This window comes from Caloenas nicobarica, chromosome 11, assembly GCF_036013445.1.
Source record: "Caloenas nicobarica isolate bCalNic1 chromosome 11, bCalNic1.hap1, whole genome shotgun sequence".
Lineage (NCBI taxonomy): Eukaryota > Metazoa > Chordata > Aves > Columbiformes > Columbidae > Caloenas > Caloenas nicobarica.
Genome location: NC_088255.1, coordinates 3,711,173 through 3,728,464, shown reverse-complemented (window position 1 = coordinate 3,728,464; position 17,292 = coordinate 3,711,173). Strand labels below are relative to the sequence as shown.

The 17,292-nt window shown below is 37.5% G+C and overlaps 1 protein-coding gene across 10 annotated transcripts in view; it reads left to right on the top strand.

Moving 5' to 3' along the window:
• ATP2B2 (ATPase plasma membrane Ca2+ transporting 2) overlaps window positions 1–17,292 on the top strand; it is a 170,583-nt gene that overhangs the window by 144,003 nt on the left and 9,288 nt on the right. For 7 of the 10 annotated variants that reach the window (XM_065642940.1, XM_065642938.1, XM_065642936.1 and 4 more), the window contains 4 exons: window positions 16–229; window positions 4,602–4,813; window positions 5,642–5,749; window positions 9,607–9,789. In XM_065642940.1, the coding sequence (XP_065499012.1) occupies window positions 16–229; window positions 4,602–4,813; window positions 5,642–5,749; window positions 9,607–9,789 (717 nt within the window). Of the gene's footprint in view, window positions 1–15; window positions 230–4,601; window positions 4,814–5,641; window positions 5,750–9,606; window positions 9,790–16,016; window positions 16,104–17,292 lie in introns of all 10 variants that reach the window. The other 3 variants (XM_065642933.1, XM_065642930.1, XM_065642939.1) reach the window with 2 other exon arrangements.

Here is a 17,292-nt window from a genome sequence, read left to right as displayed (position 1 = left end):
GATTTGTCTCCACAGGACTCTCCTCTAAAAGCTGTACAGATGTTGTGGGTCAATCTCATTATGGACACCTTTGCCTCACTTGCTTTGGCCACCGAACCTCCAACGGAGGCTTTATTGCTAAGAAAGCCATACGGCAGGAACAAACCTCTTATATCCCGTACCATGATGAAGAACATTCTGGGCCACGCTGTTTATCAGCTTACTCTCATATTTACACTTCTTTTTGTCGGTAAGAAAGTTTGTTAGGCTTGTTGCTTCATTTAGAAGCATCTAGGTCTTGTAGCCTGACGTCAAAATGCTTTAAATGCAACCATGCACATATAGTAAGGCTGTTACAGTTAAACAGCTAGCAGGACCGAGCTGTTTAATGGGATGGGAAACAGGACAGATGTAATGGAGGGATTTAGTCACTGTCATGTGTTGTTTACATTGGGAAGGGCCTCAGTGAGCTGCTTTTTTTTTTTTTTTTTGCCTCCTATCAAAATTACAGAGTGGTTGGGGTTGGAAGGGACCTCTGGAGATCATCCAGTCCAACCCACCTGCTAAAGCAGGTTCATTAGAGCAGATCACACAGGAATGTGTCCAGGTGGGTTTGAATGTCTCCAGAGAAGGAGACTCCCACAACTTGTCTGAGTAGCCTGTTCCAGGGCTTGGGCACCCACAAAGTAAAGAAGTTTCTCCTCATGTTCAGATGGAACCTCCTGTGCTTCACTCTGTGCCTGTTTACCCCCATCCTGTTGTTGGGCACTACTGAAAAGAGTCTGGTCCGTCCTCTTGACACCCACCAGGTGCAGCAGGTCCACCCCTCACCTGTACTGGTGCCTGGGGTTATTCCTCCCCAGGTGCAGGACCCTACACTTGCCCTTGTTGAACTTCATCCGTTTCTCTCTGCCCAGTCCTCCAGCCTGCCCAGGTCTCGCTGGATGGCAGCACAGCCTTCTGGTGTGCCAGCCCTTCCTCCCAGTTTGGTGTCATCAGCAAACTTGCTGAGGGTGCACTCAGTCTCTGCAGCCAGGTCATTAAAACGTAGGTTTGGGCTTTGGCTAAAGTTTAGGTTAAAACACAGCATAGAAGATTATGTTTTTATTGGAGTATCTGGCCTGGTTCTTCTGTACTAATATTTCATTTTGAGACGTGTCAGCTTTAGCAGGCATATGTAACAACAAATAATATTTTTTAAAAAATCCACTAAAAAAAAAAATCAGGATCCATTTTACCAATATCTGGAGAAGCTTTAATGGGGAGCAAAATGTTTGCCACAGTCAAGAAATAATGCTGATCTTAAATAGTATAGATAAGCAAGTAATCAATATTAAGGGATACAAAGAACACTCTGTTTTGACATTTAATATCTAGAATGGATATTAAAAGGGAAAAAAGAATCTAATTTATGAGATTACTGGACTCTTCTTCAGCCTTGCTAGTAATGGATGCTTTTTATAGTTGTACTTTGGAGAGAGGAGGGAAGGAGGAGGAAAGTTTCTTGCTGCAAGGAACAGCAGGGGCTAATAATAGATTCTGTTGCTCTACAATAAGAACTGAACTTGCTCAAAGGGCTGTTAATTTTATCAATTGGGTATTGTGCTCTTGTCACTGGGTCATCACTGCTAAATTACATGTATTGTCTTTCAGATATTTTTTTCTTTGTATACAGACTTTCATACAAGCTGTAAATGTAAATTTATGATTCTTAGGAGCTTTTTGAGCTCCGTCATTACAGTCTTGCTCCACATCACCAGCAACTGGCAGCTTATTTAGAATGCTCAAAGGAGGTGATGGTCTGTTTACAGTGCAGCTATTTAAACCAAAATAATCATCAGGTTTTGAAGAGAGATAGTCTGTAACCTTTTAAGGATTACAGTGTATTTTGAGAATGTCTAGCAAGTCTAAGGAAATTGTAATTTCAGATTCTCTAAAACAGGTGTACAAGATCTTGGTAATCCATATGCTATGAATCTTGGAATGAGAACATCTGTGAACTTTGTGGGGAGTTTTAATGGCATTTCGATGAGCTTTACGGTTTAAAATACTATGTACTGAGCCACGATAAAAGAAAATCAGGCTTTCTCACCCTGTTCTAATTACTTCTGGGTATTTCTGGAAAACTCATGCATACTTTGAAGGACATAGCCCAAGCAGTTTTCTGACAAGCCTCGGAAATCCAATCTTTTCCTTTCTAAACTCCACAAGACTCAGCTTTGCAGTGAGATGATGTTCTAAACTCAGTGTTTTGATAAGTAAATTCCAAATTAATGAGAATGATTTATATTTTGATCAATACTTCATTTTTTTGTATTAGGTTTCTGTAGAGACTGCTACATCAAGTTTTTCTATTTTCTACAATGTGGCAATAAAAACATTGTGTTTAAACACACAGTAATGCCTTTGAGGCATCAAGCACATCACAAATCGAGAAGTCACTGTCTAGTTCTGTCAAACTGTAGTATACAAAAAATCTTAACCTCAGCAACTAGGCATAATAAACTTAAAATTGTTGTACTATACTATAATGTCTTTTGGAACATGTCTGGAAATAAAAACTAGTTATGGGTTTCACCAGTGCTAGTCCACAATAGCAGCATGTTCTGCTTTGCCAATTAAGTGATGTGATACAATAGTAGAGCCTTAAGCACAGGTACTCTCACCCAGGGAAGTATTATTCATATATTTGTGTTTGTGTGTGTAGTGAATGAGAGCAAATAGATGCAATGTGTGTATGTATATGTGTGTGTGTATCTGTAAAAGATAAAGTGATGATGTCTGTTTGCTCTCATTAATTTTTTCATTTATTGTTTGTATGTAATAAGGGGAATATTTTCCAGTACTTAAGTTATCTCTCTGGAGATGTATAATCTGCTTAAAAATCTCTGCTGTCTCCTAGTCTACATTTTGTTTCCTCATATTGTGTTATTGATATATTTGTGATACTGTATTCTACTTTCTGTCAAAAGACTATAAGCCAAATTCTTGCTTTGGAAACATGCTCATTATTCCCAGTGACTTGAACATAAACTGCTCAAATATCCCAAGGCGAAAAAATGCTCACTGTTAACTTAGCTGATGAAATAATGACCTCAGGAGAAAACCTGAGGAAACTCTTCTTCTTTCTTTGGAAATTCTGAATATAATGCTAGTGGAATAGCAGAAAAACGTTCAAGTTTCTATTTGCTTTTCTTAACAAAACACTGGTTATGAAAACGAGTAGTATTGTGATAATCTTCTTTAGTCTTATTTCATTCATGATTTACACTTTCATGTGAATGCCTCACCCTTACTTTAAGACAACGCCTCTTTCAATAACCGCACATTATTTGTGAACTTTGTGTATAGGAAAGTGGATGAGGAATTGGCCGTGACCTGGCTATGTGTGCTTGCAGCCCAGAAGGCCAATTGTATCCTGGGCTGCATCCCCAGCCCCGTGGGCAGCAGGTGGAGGGAGGGGATTGTCCCCTCTGCTCCGCTCTGGTGAGCCCCCCCTGCAGTGCTGGTCCAGCTCTGTCCTCAGCACAGGACAGACATGGACCTGCTGGAGAGGGGCCAGAGGAGCCACAGAAATGATCCGAGGCTGGAACAGCTCTGCTGGGAGGACAAGCTGAGAGAGTTGGGGTGCTCAGCTGGAGAAGAGAAGCTCCGGGGAGACCTCATTGCAGCCCAATATAAGGGCTTATAAGGCAGAGAGAGACTTTTTACCAAGGCCTGAAGTGACAGGACAGGGGGCAGCAGTTCTAAACTCAAAAGAGGATAGGTTTGCTTGGACATAAGGAAGAAATTTTTTTACGATCAGAGCAGTGAGACATGGGAACAGGTTGCCCAGAGAAACTGTGATGCTCCATCATTGGAAGTGCTCAAGGTCAGGTTGGATGCAACATGATCTACTGAAAGATGTCCTACCCCCAATAGGGGAATTGGACTAGATGATCTTTAAAGGTCCCTTCCAACCCAAACCATTCTATGATTCTGTAAGAACAGAGGTCCCTCAGGTTCAGGGATCTTTTCAGAACGTATGGGTTTATCTTGCTTTTTTCCGTTGGTCAGATCTAAAAGTGATAGTCAAATTATTAAAATAAAGAACAATGCCTGATGGTATGCTTTCAAAACATACAAGCAGAATGATCTAAACCAAATCTATTTAAAACCAGGAATGTCTATTTTTTTTTTCCATTAATATCCTTGGCTGCTTGTCAAGAGTTATGCCATACTGGATTAGCAAATGGGTAAAAACTGCTGAAGAGTGATTGCTTCTAATTATTGTAGAAAAACTCAGATGTACTGTCAATGGTCTCAAGTGCTTAGTACATTGGAAAGAATTGACTTCTTACAATAATTGCTATTTTGTTAGAGGAAATGTCCTACTGAAAACTATTTGCGTAGGTATACAGAGTTATTAGATAAAGCCATCATTTAAGAAGCTTCTTGCTCAGAAAGTTTAGATGCCTTTTGCTTACTGGTGGTGTAGGTTCTGCCTGTATTATAGTAAGTGCAGCAAGAAAGCTGGTAAAGCAGAGCACAGGAGGCAACTAGCTAAAGCAAAAAAGGGAAATACAAATTTAAGTTTTATTAATTTATTCTAGTGGAAACCTTTATTTTTGTCTTATACCTAGGTGAGAAAATGTTTAAGATTGACAGTGGGAGGAATGCACCACTTCACTCTCCTCCTTCAGAGCATTACACCATTATCTTCAACACCTTTGTCATGATGCAGCTTTTCAATGAAATCAATGCACGGAAAATCCACGGCGAAAGAAATGTCTTTGATGGCATCTTCAGAAATCCTATTTTTTGCACTATTGTTCTGGGTACATTTGCTATTCAGGTAATGATTTGGGCAAGAATTGGTAACTTTTCCTCAGAAATTTACCTTAAGGGGTGGTGGTGGTGTTGTTTGGGGGTTTTTTGTGTGTGTTGGTTATCCTGCTGTACGGTGTGTGGGTTTCCCACCCTCTTTCTCCAACAGGACTAGATTTTGGTATACTGTCAGTCTACCCATGATAACATGTCTGTAAGTTTACAATAAAATGTTAATTAGAGGGGAAATCTCCCATATAATGGACATTTCAAAATAAACTACATCAGGGTCAACATCTCTCCAGCTGAGACACTCAGAAGCTGGGGGAGTACATGGGGGGACAGTCTTGTTTTCTTTCTGCCTGGGCATTCATATATGACCGTTGTTAGATCTGAGCCTAAGGAAGCCTTAGTCTGAACTTATATGACTTTTTCTGACCCTTAATTCAGGCTGCACACATTTGTGTGGTTTCATTTTTAGTGACTCAGATTCTGCAGCTTTTGCTGGGTGGGCTCCAAAAATGTACTTCTGTTAGCTCGATTTGGTGCCACCTGAGAGCGTCAAATGACGTATTTGGAATATAAGATGGTATTTTGGGTGCCCTTTAGATTCAGTCCACTAAACAATAGATTGTTAATAATATGTTTGACGATTCTACTGGCAAAATATGTTGGAATCAAACCAGCAGAGATGTAATACGTAGAAAGACAAAAGTAAAAATCTCAAGTAAAATATGACTGAAAGTTGTTGGAGGCTTTTTGTGGGGTTTGGTTTTTTTTACGGGGGAGTATTTTGGTTTGTGGGTTTTTTTCCCAGAAAATATTTACCCCCTTTTTTTTCTGCTTTTCTTTGTAGATAGTAATTGTCCAGTTTGGAGGAAAACCATTTAGCTGTTCTCCCCTGCAGCTTGACCAGTGGATGTGGTGTGTATTTATTGGATTAGGAGAACTTGTATGGGGTCAGGTAAGCATTTAGGAATATGCAGCTTTCTTTCAGTTCTATAAACCAAAGATCTGATATTGTTCATAATCCTACTCTACTCATTTCCTTGATCTTTCACTATGTCGTATTTAGCATATATTGAAATACAGGATGCTCTCTAAGTACTTCAAGAATAGATATAGTAGTAAGGATCATTTATCCCACAGTTCCTTTGATTTTTGTTTTTCTTTCCCTAAGCAGGGTGTGCTGTCACCAAGGTCCTCTTCAGTTAGGCTTTTCATGAAAGACATTTGATTCATAACCTAGTTCTCTAGTCACAAAAAAGTATAGTAAGGGCAAATGCACCGTAACCTTCCCTGCAATAGAGCACCCAATGTAGCATGTGTGTCTTCAGCCATGGCAAATTTTGGCAAGTGAAAAGAAGTTCCAGTTCTGTGTCGACTCATTCTCCTGCTGAAACTGCCGTTCTGTCCATCCGTGGTAGCCCTGTTACTGGCACAGGACTAAGTCCAGTGCATTTAATATATATCCTCAGTGTGATCCTCCATCCACTTACTTCTGTGTGTGAAGGATGGAAGAGGGGATGAAAGAAAAAGGAGAGGTTTTTTCCTGTAATGTTTGCAGAAAGGTGCAGTTTAATTCACATGTATTTTAAAATTCTGCTACAACCTTTGTCATCGTTAGCTCATATAAAATTATATATAGATATAAAAACAAGTGTCGATGCGATAATTAAATAAGTTACGTGATTATCTATAAGTTATGTGAGTATCTGTCTGGAAGTAATAATACGGATACAATCAGTATTGTTAAAATACTACATTATTCTTTTATGTACAAACACATATTGCAAAGTTAATAATGTTAATTTTTTCACCTTTGAATGCATTATTAATGTATTGAAGTTGATGCCACCTGACACAGTAAAAAAAAAAAAAAGTGAAAAATGTGAAGTTCCATTTTGCCTCTCAGATATAAAGATACATATAGATCAACTAGTTTGCCACTGTGAAGAAATGGGCAAGAAATTGCCAACTGCATTGAATACTGAAATGGTTCTGATGGAATTGTAATTAACAGATGCTAGCTTTCAAAACTGATTATTCGTTCTCTTACGGAAAAATTAACTTTTTGGACAGTCTGGCTTCAGATGTTTTTTAAGAAATAAGCTCAGAGTCATGACAACTCTTAATGCATGTGTTGCTGAAAACCACCACTATTAGATTGTTTTACTGTAAGTACTACCCGAAGATGGGATTTGATTTATAACCTTGCAGGAGGAGGACTGAAAATCAGTTTGATAATTCTTGGAAAGAAAAGGGTTGTTTTCAACTGATTGGAAAATACCAACTTGAGGAGAGGGGAAGAAAAGCGGGGAAAGGGAGAAAACCCCAGCTGTTTTACTAGACCAGTCAGCTGTGAAGAATTTCCCGCAGCCTTTGATCAATGTATTATTTGGCTTCTAAATTTTGTTACACGTGGTTAGCACATAACCATTGAAAACTAAGAAAAATATCAGCATCTGTTTTCAATTTAGAGAAGGGCATAGTTGCCCAAGCCTTATTGCAAGAGTCCAGCCATTAAATTAAAGCTGGTATTGGAATACCTCAACAATTTAATCACTGAAAAGACTACAATTTTACATAAAGAAAATACAGAGGAAAGAAAAATCTTTCTCTTGTGGTCAGTATTTAGTGACCAGAAAAGAAAAACACAAGCTAGAAAAAGGAAAAAAAAGAAAAAAAGACAAAAAATGATTATTTGCATATTTATTTACAGCCTGTGACAAGTCTTCTTTTCATGCAGCTGTACAGTAAGAGAGACAACTTTCCTTCAGAAGAGGTGCTTCTCCTCCTTCTCAGCCTTTCCTCTCCTGCTATGATTGATTTCTAGTTCAGCACAAAATATATTTGTTATCCTTTTATCCTGAACCTGTTGTTCTTGCGAACCACTAAAACCAATCAAGATTTTCAAGTTTAGATGTTAAAGTTGGCACTTTTTGAAGTGATTTAAAGTGTAATTGCTAGGAAGCCAATCTGAGATGCTTTGAGGGACAGTTTTCTACAAGGTGGCCCTCTCACTTCTGAAAACCAAGCCTGTCTAAAATATTTCATGTTACATGCCCAGAATTATTGATCACCTTATAAAACTGCAGTAATTTTCCTGAGAATAATAGTTCCTTAATCTACATGCAGTCTATTGAGCCTGCCGTTACCTAAACTGGGCAGGTCTCTGCAGGCAGGGAGAACAAATGAATAAACAAAAAGACAGGTGAACACCCTAAGAATAGAATTAGAGCAGAATCTACCAGCCTGGCTGACGGGTGTCGTAAAGGAGAGGTATGTTCTATCGCACAGAATCACCACCAAATACAGCTGTTTCTATGTGTACTGTCTTGCAAGTACTCACCACCATCATTTTCATCAGATACCAATAAGTTTCAAGTAGCTTCTTTCTGTAGAATACTGGCGTTAGGGTGTTTTGAAAGCTGGCAAGCTCAAGGAGTTTCAGTAAGTATTTAAATAACTAGCACTTACCTTTTTTTCCTCCTGTTCTGTCTTTGCTCATGTCACACCAATTCATTAATTTTCAAAGTTTACATCTTGTTTTTCAAACTCAACACATTTTAAAAAGGTTCTGTCGTAGTGAGCAAACTCGTTTTTTTGACATTTTTTAATCCGTCTTTAAAAATGATATAATAAAAGTGAAGTTATGGATGACGAAGCTCAAGGAGACCCTCAGCAAAATCAATAGTTTCTCTTCGTCCTGAAAATATTTGATGTCTTTTCATGTGTCTTCACTATATGCATTCCAGTTTTCCAAAACTGTAAGACACGTTCTCACCCACTTTCCTGCAACTGTCTGATTCTGTCTCCTTCTTTCACACATTTGGGCTTCAGAGGTGCTTGCTCACTGCTGAAACAAAGACAAAAAAGAATATTGAGCATTTTTTTGCTAGATGGGCCTAATAGTTAACTTTGTAGGAGATCTTCTTTTTTAAGCATTCAACATGTTCCAGATATCATCTTGTTTAAATAGCCATCTGCTTGTATTTTTATTCAAGCGCTCAAAAGAAATCAGAACAAAGAGAAATGACTGCCCAAGAGGGTAACACTGAAATGTATTTAAAATAATTGTGTTAGCACATTTTCTAACTACAGTATTTGCAAATTTTAAAGATTATTACCTATCTCCTGTATTAATTACTACCAAGGACTACTTTGGTGGACAAACAGAGTAAGAAGAGAGACTGAGTTAATCAGAATTTATTAGTAATAAGGACATGGAGTACGAGGTAGCCCTATAAGACATCCAACAGGGAGACAGTCAAGCCCACACGTTTCAGAATCCTTGCTTGTGATAAATGCTGAGAAAAGCATTTTGACTTGCTGAACCAAAGGGAAGCTGAGTACGTGAACCAAGGTAGTGGGAGATTTGTAAGCATGAGATGCAATTTTCAGCTCACATTAATATTACGTTAGTTTGTTAGCAGTCGTTAGAAACAACCAAACTCTAATTGCAGAAATATCAATCTTGCTAAGTTTCCTTTAAATAACTACCTTCAAATACTTACATCTTCTTTTAGTTTTCTGAGAAAGGACAACATTTTCCCCAGCCTTAAACTTGCTCCATGGCTGTGTATTGCCAATGTGGTTTAACAATGCAAGTAATTCTAACTGTTTACACAGTAAACCAAGCATTTTTGGACTAAAATGGAGTTTTGTAAGTGTAAAGTACTATTATAAATATGCTTATCTTAGCTTTCCTGCAAGATTATAGATCTTGTTATAATATCCATGTTCTTTTGTAGTTAGTAGACATTTCTACTATTATTATTGAATGAGGCTTATGTATTCAGTACTTTTTTATAATTTTAGGTCATTGCAACCATCCCAACAAGTAGGCTAAAGTTTTTAAAGGAGGCAGGGAGGCTCACGGAGAAGGAGGAGGTCCCTGAAGAAGAACTCAATGAAGATGTTGAAGAAATCGATCATGCAGAGAGAGAACTTCGACGCGGACAAATTCTCTGGTTCAGAGGGCTCAACAGAATCCAAACCCAGGTATGCGAAAAGTAAATGCCCACACGGTCTAGAAAAGAAATGCTTCATCTTTGATCAGGGCAATATAACGTTACAAGGAAAGCCACAGAGAGTTTGTGTGTGTGAACAGTGGTGTTTGCTAATTACTTTTCTAGTTTCAAAGGAGGAACACATGAAAAAATAGGTAAACTGAACAAAGAGGGGTGTGTGTGTACAGCAGAAGAGATAAAGTGAAAGATCATAAAATCATAATACGCAGAAATAGAAAGTTTTTTGAGACTGCTGTGAATGGACGTTCTTTTTCTACTCCAGTGATCACAGCTCATAAAATAGTGCTACTTGAAAAATGCTGTGATGATGGGTAGCAAATTGTTTTGAAGGCTTTCTAAAACATACTGGTTTATTTTGTCAAAATATATTGTTGCTGCCACTTCTGCAATAACAGAATAATTTAAATTGGTGAGTCTAAAGTATAATTTGATTAAAAAAAAAAAAATCTGTTCTGGCACTACCATATATCTATCATGATTAAAAGGAATTTATTTTCTTTCCTATTAGGTAATGAAAAATGTGGTTCTGGATTTATTCTTAGTAGTAAGGGCCTAAGCATCTGTTAAATATTGAAATGTATGTGTTGGCTACTATGGATGATTTCTTAGAATGATCTGTCTTTTCGTTAAGAATTTGCTCATGGCGTTTTTTAATATACTAAATATGTACCCTGACTCATGGTGCTAAATATAGGCCAGGTTAGGATATCTAGAATAATTTGTCCTGTAGTGCTAAAAAACATACTTGAACTATTTTGCCTTTTTCATTGCAGTGAAGTAGCACGTTTCATAGCATTCTAGTGCTCTCTTGCAGAAGAGAGCAGCTCTGAAAGGCAGACATGTATCCACCATATCAGATCTGAAAGTTTACATGATGCTTACAAGAAAAAGAGGTGAATAATTAAGAACACTATTTAATTCTTTAAAGAATTAAATTTCTATCTCAGAAGAAAGATGATGTACTTTCTCCTTTTTTCCATCTACAAATTGGTACATTTTTTTTCTGGATAAAGAGATGCAGCGACATGTTTTAGAAAAAAATGGGGGAAAGCAGTTAACTGAAACTAGGACAGTTAGGTCTCTTCAGTGTATCTGCAGAGAAAAAGAAAGAGGGTGGAAACTGCCAGTAGAGAGATTAAGAGTTTGGGTAAATTCCTAGGGTTTTGTGGTAAGTAATTAAATACGGATCTTCAGCTTTGGGTTGTGTGTCTTGACTCTGAGTCAGGAGCACTCATCATTAGAGAAAATTCAAATTGTCACAGTATAAAGGTGACAAACAGGTACCCAGATACTGGTGATCTTTATGAGAAGACGACCTCTAAATTGTGCATTCTTTTCTTCCTGATGGCTATAGGAGGAGTGTTGCCTGTTGGCATTTCTGTCAGGATGTCTTTCTGGTTGTGGTGAGTGTAAACAACTACAAGCACAAAAAAGTAAATTACATCCTTTCAGTTCTTTTTCTAGCCTGAGAGATAGATTTTAGTTCTTCTGCATATCTTTGCCCACTTAATTCACAGATAAATTATTATTCTTTTATACTATTTAAAACCAAATGAACATTAATTATCTTTCTTTGCTAACATCCGTCTTCTTCGTTTCCTTCTTGCTCTTAGTTGTAGAAATATCTTCAGTAGGATGTATCGTTTCTCTTCTGCCAAGAGGCCTCTGTGATTTTTTTTTTTTCTTTCTCATTTTGTTTATTCAGTGACTTTGATTTTTACATCCATTTCACATCTGTGGAATGAAAATGAAAAAAGGAAATGGGCCCCAAGATTCAAAATAGTTCCAAGGTGTCCACTGGAGGGTGACGAACTTATCTGCAGGTCAAACTAGATCCACTGTTGGATGGATCTGGAGTTGAGCACATTTTGATGCGCTTTGTTTTGTGGCCCATCCAAATGAATTCATACACTTCTACTGCGTTTCTCAGGAAGCCAGCTAAAGAAGAGTTGATGGAAGAAGATGAGGATGTCTGTAGCATCCTTGGGGAGCTGGAGGATTTGCAGGAATCCTCTGCTGGCTAATGCACTTCTGGAGATGCGGAAGAAGAAGGTAGAGCATCCCCTCACTTTATATATATAAGAGGATGACAGTAAGATTAGGAATAAACTCTAGACTCACGACTAGATTGATCATTCAAATCCTAACAAGACCAGTTTCCACCATCATACACTTGTGCTGTATAGTAGATTATTTTTGCTTATTTTCTATTCAGTCATCATTGGAGAGAGAGCCACAGCACTCAACAAAAGCCTTCACTCCTAAAACAGTTATAAAGAATCTACGATAGTTTCTTTTTTTTTTTCAGATAACTGACAGATCTCCCTTGAAAGTTTCCATAAAAACTCATCCAAACTGACAACAACTTTGCAGTAATAAAGTCTTTTTTTTTTCTTTTTTGCTCCCTCTTTCAAAACAGAGGGTTCAAATCTAGACACCAGAGAAGAGATCTCCACTGTTGATTCTTCATACTGAAATGTCAGATATATTTCTGTGAAGACACGCATTAATTTACTTTACAGAAAAGTGTTTGAAAAATGCATATAACCAAGTCAAAGAGACTGGCTATCTACTCATTTTCTTTTTTTGTCTGCCTTTGTTCATTTACATACATATTTCGTTGTCTTACACTATCAGGCTTCTGCAGACGGGTGCGTGTTCTTCTCCTTCTCTGAATGGAAGAGTTGCCTTTCTGGATACCTCTCGCAGAAGGCCACTGACATACGAAGTTTCACAAATGACTCATCCTAGTTGCGCAGGTTTCAGGAAGATATCAAGGCAGTCTCAAACTGCATAAAACCCAGGACTTTTCAACCTCAGCTAGTTTTCAGCAGTTTTTTTCCAAGTCTTTGTTGCATTTCTCACAAATTCTTCATTCTGAAGGAAGACACAGGACTGATCACGCCGTCTTGGCACATCTAATACCTTTTGGAAAGTTCACCAAATTCACATTCAGGCAAAACTGAGTAATCTGAGTAACAACCAAAAATCACTGCATCTTTTAAAATTGTATCCTGAGAAGTTTCTGTAGTCAGCCCACATTTGAGTATGGAAAAATTGCAAAGTGAGGAGATTTGAAAACTTTTCAAGCTACGTGTCAGATTTTTACACCACTAGGCCTGATTATTTCCTCCTCTGCTTTGCTCACTGTGTAATTCACTTTGCTTTATCTGCTTAAGGTAGGAAATAACTGTCTAGAAATGTTTTGAGAATAAAAGCAAAAATTGAAAAATATACAGGGGCCATGTTAACTGCTACTGAAAAAAGATTATTCCTCTTTAGATACTGTACTGTATTTTCTTTCCCTCCCTTTCTGCATTAAAACTTTTCTCTTCAATGGAAACAAACCCTATAGCAATGAAAGTCATTCCTGCTGGCAAGTGATTTTTAGATAAGTAGCTACCACTTCATTTTATGGCTTTCCGTATAGCTTTTAATACAGGAAACACTGCAGTAGCTCCATGGAAGTGGAATGGAAACTGGTTTATTTCATGCAGAAAAGTTATTTAAAAAAAAATAAAAAATCCTGGTTGGAGATAGGTGAACGAGACTTGAAAGTCTGTTCTGTGCTATACATCAGAAAAATGTTTGTTCTGCCAGGACTATTCTGCTAGTATAAGATCCTTCTTTTTTTTTTAACTGCTGATCACTGATATTTTTATTACCTGTACATACCTCAAAAATTCAGCATATAGAACATATAGAAAAATGAGAGAGATGTGAAAAAAATTCAACTTCAAAAATAAGCTTCAAATGTAGGACAGTTTGTTTTCTTCTCTCTACCTGAAGGCCTATAATCAAAACATGATTGCATCATATATTTTGTTGGAAATCTTTCAGACTTTTCATGATGTATGAATTATCATTTATTTTCTCCAGTTTAGAGGTTTGAGTTGTTCGAAATAAATCCATTCTTTTGTAACTAACTAACTACATCCTTATTTAAAATGTATTATTTATTTATTTCTATGAACTCTTTATTATCTTGTGGGCTTGGAAGATGAACTTTTGAGCCAAGTTCTTCTTTCTTGGCTTCAGGCAGAACACAGCCCTGTATGTTCCACTTTTAATTCTGAAAAGGTGGTCATCCTCCTCTTACAAATTCTATCCCTGAAGATCTGTAGTTACTTTCTTTGGGAGAACGAGTAAATTTCACACCTGTAATTCTTGTTCTGTGGAGAAGCCATTAAATACAGATCTTCCCTTACCTTTTCACTCTTTTACTAAGGTCTTTCATTTCAATTTATTAGGAAGACATTTGAACATCTAGAAATGCTCTTTGGCTTAGGATTTATCATGTGTGTCTTCCACAGTGATAGGCACTTCATGCTCTCAGTAGAGTCTTTAAAATCTTTTTTGAATGGTCTCTTTTGAAGAGTGCTCTGTCACCTGTGCTAGATCATGAAAACTCAAGATCTGTATTTAATTCTACTTTTGTACAGTGAACATTTCGGGTGAGTATTTAATATGCCTTCATATATAAATGGTGGTTTAAGCCATATTTTTTTTAATGCCAATGTGAACCTTAGCTGATGATTCACTTGCACCCGTATTCCATATGCTAACTCACCTCATACTGTATTTTTTTACTGTGATATTTGTATTAGACGTGTAATTCAAAATAAGTCTGCTGTAGAAAACACTGAGAGCAAAGCTGTAAAATGTTGTGCTGTTTAATACTGTACATCTATTAGTGTGCACATTTACATGGATGTTGTAAACAGGACTCTCAAACCAGTGGGTCAGTGAACAAATCAGCTCTTTCATGTTTATATAGTAAAAGTTCAGTGTGACAATTTTACAGCAGTAACCTTTGATCCCTTTTATAGCTGGCTGTGATATGATTATTCCCATAAAAACAGGCAGGAAAATAAGCAATTGTGTCCAAAGACAAGATTATGGGAGGTGATACATCCGTGCTAATAAAGATGAAGCCATATGAATTTGTTTATTCCTAAGACCGACCACAGCAGAAGATGTTAGCCAATTTCTTGGAGTGCTTTCAACTTGCAAAATTTAGCGGGGCTTGCAGCTAGATTTGTGCTATTTTAATTGATAAATGTACCACGTGACCTTCTCCCAAGTGCTTTCTGGGCTGTGTATCTTCAGAAATCTGGGCTGGAAGATACATTATGGGAACAGTGGGTTACTTCAAATAAGTAGTTGATTGAACTCTTCTAACTGCTACTACTACTGCTGCCTTGTCATGTGGTGGTTGTATTAATGTAACAAAGAGGACATTTCGTGGTGAAGGGACTTGCAGCATATATTTACTCCTTGATATTATCTACTGCCAATCCTTGGCTTTACGTTTGTACACAGAGCCTGCTTTTTATTGGGTCAAAGAATGCCTTGAAATACTCAGCTCTTTTTTTAACTCATCTTCTGTGGTGATGAAAAAACCATTCAGGAAGGTATTCAGGATGGATATATCAAACAGCGCATACAATAGACGTATGAAAAGAACAAGCAGAAAATGGTAATGTTGTTTGCCGCAATACTCAATCCAGTTTCACATCATCAACTGGGTGATTTTAAGCACCCTGTATAAAGATAAATTATTAATATTTTTGAATCTGCAGTTATAAAAGACCAACATTCATTATCGCTGTGCTTAATTTGTACAAACTTTCATTATAGAAAGTGTCAGATAAAACATTGGAACACTTCCTATTTTATCAAACTACTACACTGACAACCCTGTTTTTGTAGACAAAATGGAGTCATATTTTGAATATGAAGGTTTTTTTGGTTTGGTTGAGTGTCATGTCCTCTCCCCCAATTCTAATTAAGTGAATTCTCCTCCCTCTGGAAGAACACCTAGAGAGCACTAAGAAAGTGATTTTATTCTCAGTAGGAAAAAAGTGGAGATTAGTTATATCAGGTATTCCAGTTGTATTTACTTTATTTACATATAAATAAAATGGTTTACGTTTTAAAGATTGTTATTTCAAATCTTCTAGCTGTTTAAACTGATGCAGCTCCACTGCCTCCTATGGAGCTGTTCCATTTTATCCTGGCAGAAAATTTGGATGATTTCATATCTAAAAACATTAAAAGGAACACTTAAAAGTATTTATTTCAATTGCAGTAGAACTGTGTGCACGGTTTATTTATTGTTATTCATTATTATTCCTGTCAGTTATGCAACTGTATCCATACTTTAAGCAACTTGTCTCATTCTTTCCTCCATTACAGATCGAAGTAGTCAATACTTTCAAGAGTGGCACTTCCTTTCAGGGGGCTCTAAGGAGACAGTCCTCCGTCACAAGCCAGACCCAGGATGTAACCAATATTTCTAGCCCTAGTCACGTATCGTTATCCAATGCTCTTTCCTCTCCTACCAGCACATCTGCTGCTGCGGCTGGGCGTGAGTGTGTATTCTTAATGCATCAGACCTACAGAGATGCCAACTTACGTAGCAGTCATTTGAGACTAAGCTACTCTGCCCTTTCCCAGTTTGTCCTTTATTTATTATTATATTAGTTTATTATTTATTCGTTTATACATACCCAGAAACACGTAACATGGTTACTTTGTGTACAGTAGATACTCTCTGTGAGACATTGAAAGTTTTGTTAACTTACTGTTAGGACAGGAACGTCTAGTAATTTTTTATCTGGCGTATGGAGATTCTGGTTTTATTCGAGGCCTGTGTGTCATGTTTTCTCATTGTCATTGGATATATTTTCTGCTGCTTATAAAATACGTACTTTAAATGATTCTACAAATGTCTAATACTAAGCAATACAGCCTGTCAGATAAAAGATCATTCCATCTGGAATGCTATAGGTTACTCACGTCCAAGAAAGATGTCCTCTGATCAGCACAGCTACAGCAAGGGACGGGGAAATAGAGAATCTGGTTTGTGATGCAAGGCTGAGGGATTAAGGTTTCCATGAACGGTGAAAGAATGGATTTGTTCTCTCTCAGTTCACTGGGGGGTAACCATTAAGGAAGTGAAAAGACAGCATTGAAACTACAAAATAGATGTGGTAACAAATTTGTTTGAAGAAGCAGGTTTCTGAACCCTGCAATCCTGACCCAGCTTTCTTTCAGATGCAATGCATCTAGTGAAGAGGTAGGGAATAAAACCTTTGAAACGGCGGGTAAGAAAGGGCTGCCTCACTATCAGTTGCTCAGGAAGACTCTTACCAATCTAACTTTGCATTTTTATTTCTTCAGGACTGTAAATAGCGATTTTGTTTTACAGCATAGCCAGCATTAAAAGAATATTTAAATTTATGGAATTCGGTTTACAAGCTTGTCACTTACTTTACAAAGTAACGCAGTATATTCTTTATGCAAGTTTTAGTGAAAAGCTGGCCAAAGAGACAAGAAGCCAGAGGGAAGGCAGAGACAAGGCAGACAAGGGAAGGAAATAAAATTCCAGAACTCCTACAGAAAAAAAAAAAAAGGAAGCTTGACCTTTCCCTTCAGTTTGAGTGCAAAGCCCCTCAGCATTTGAACCTCA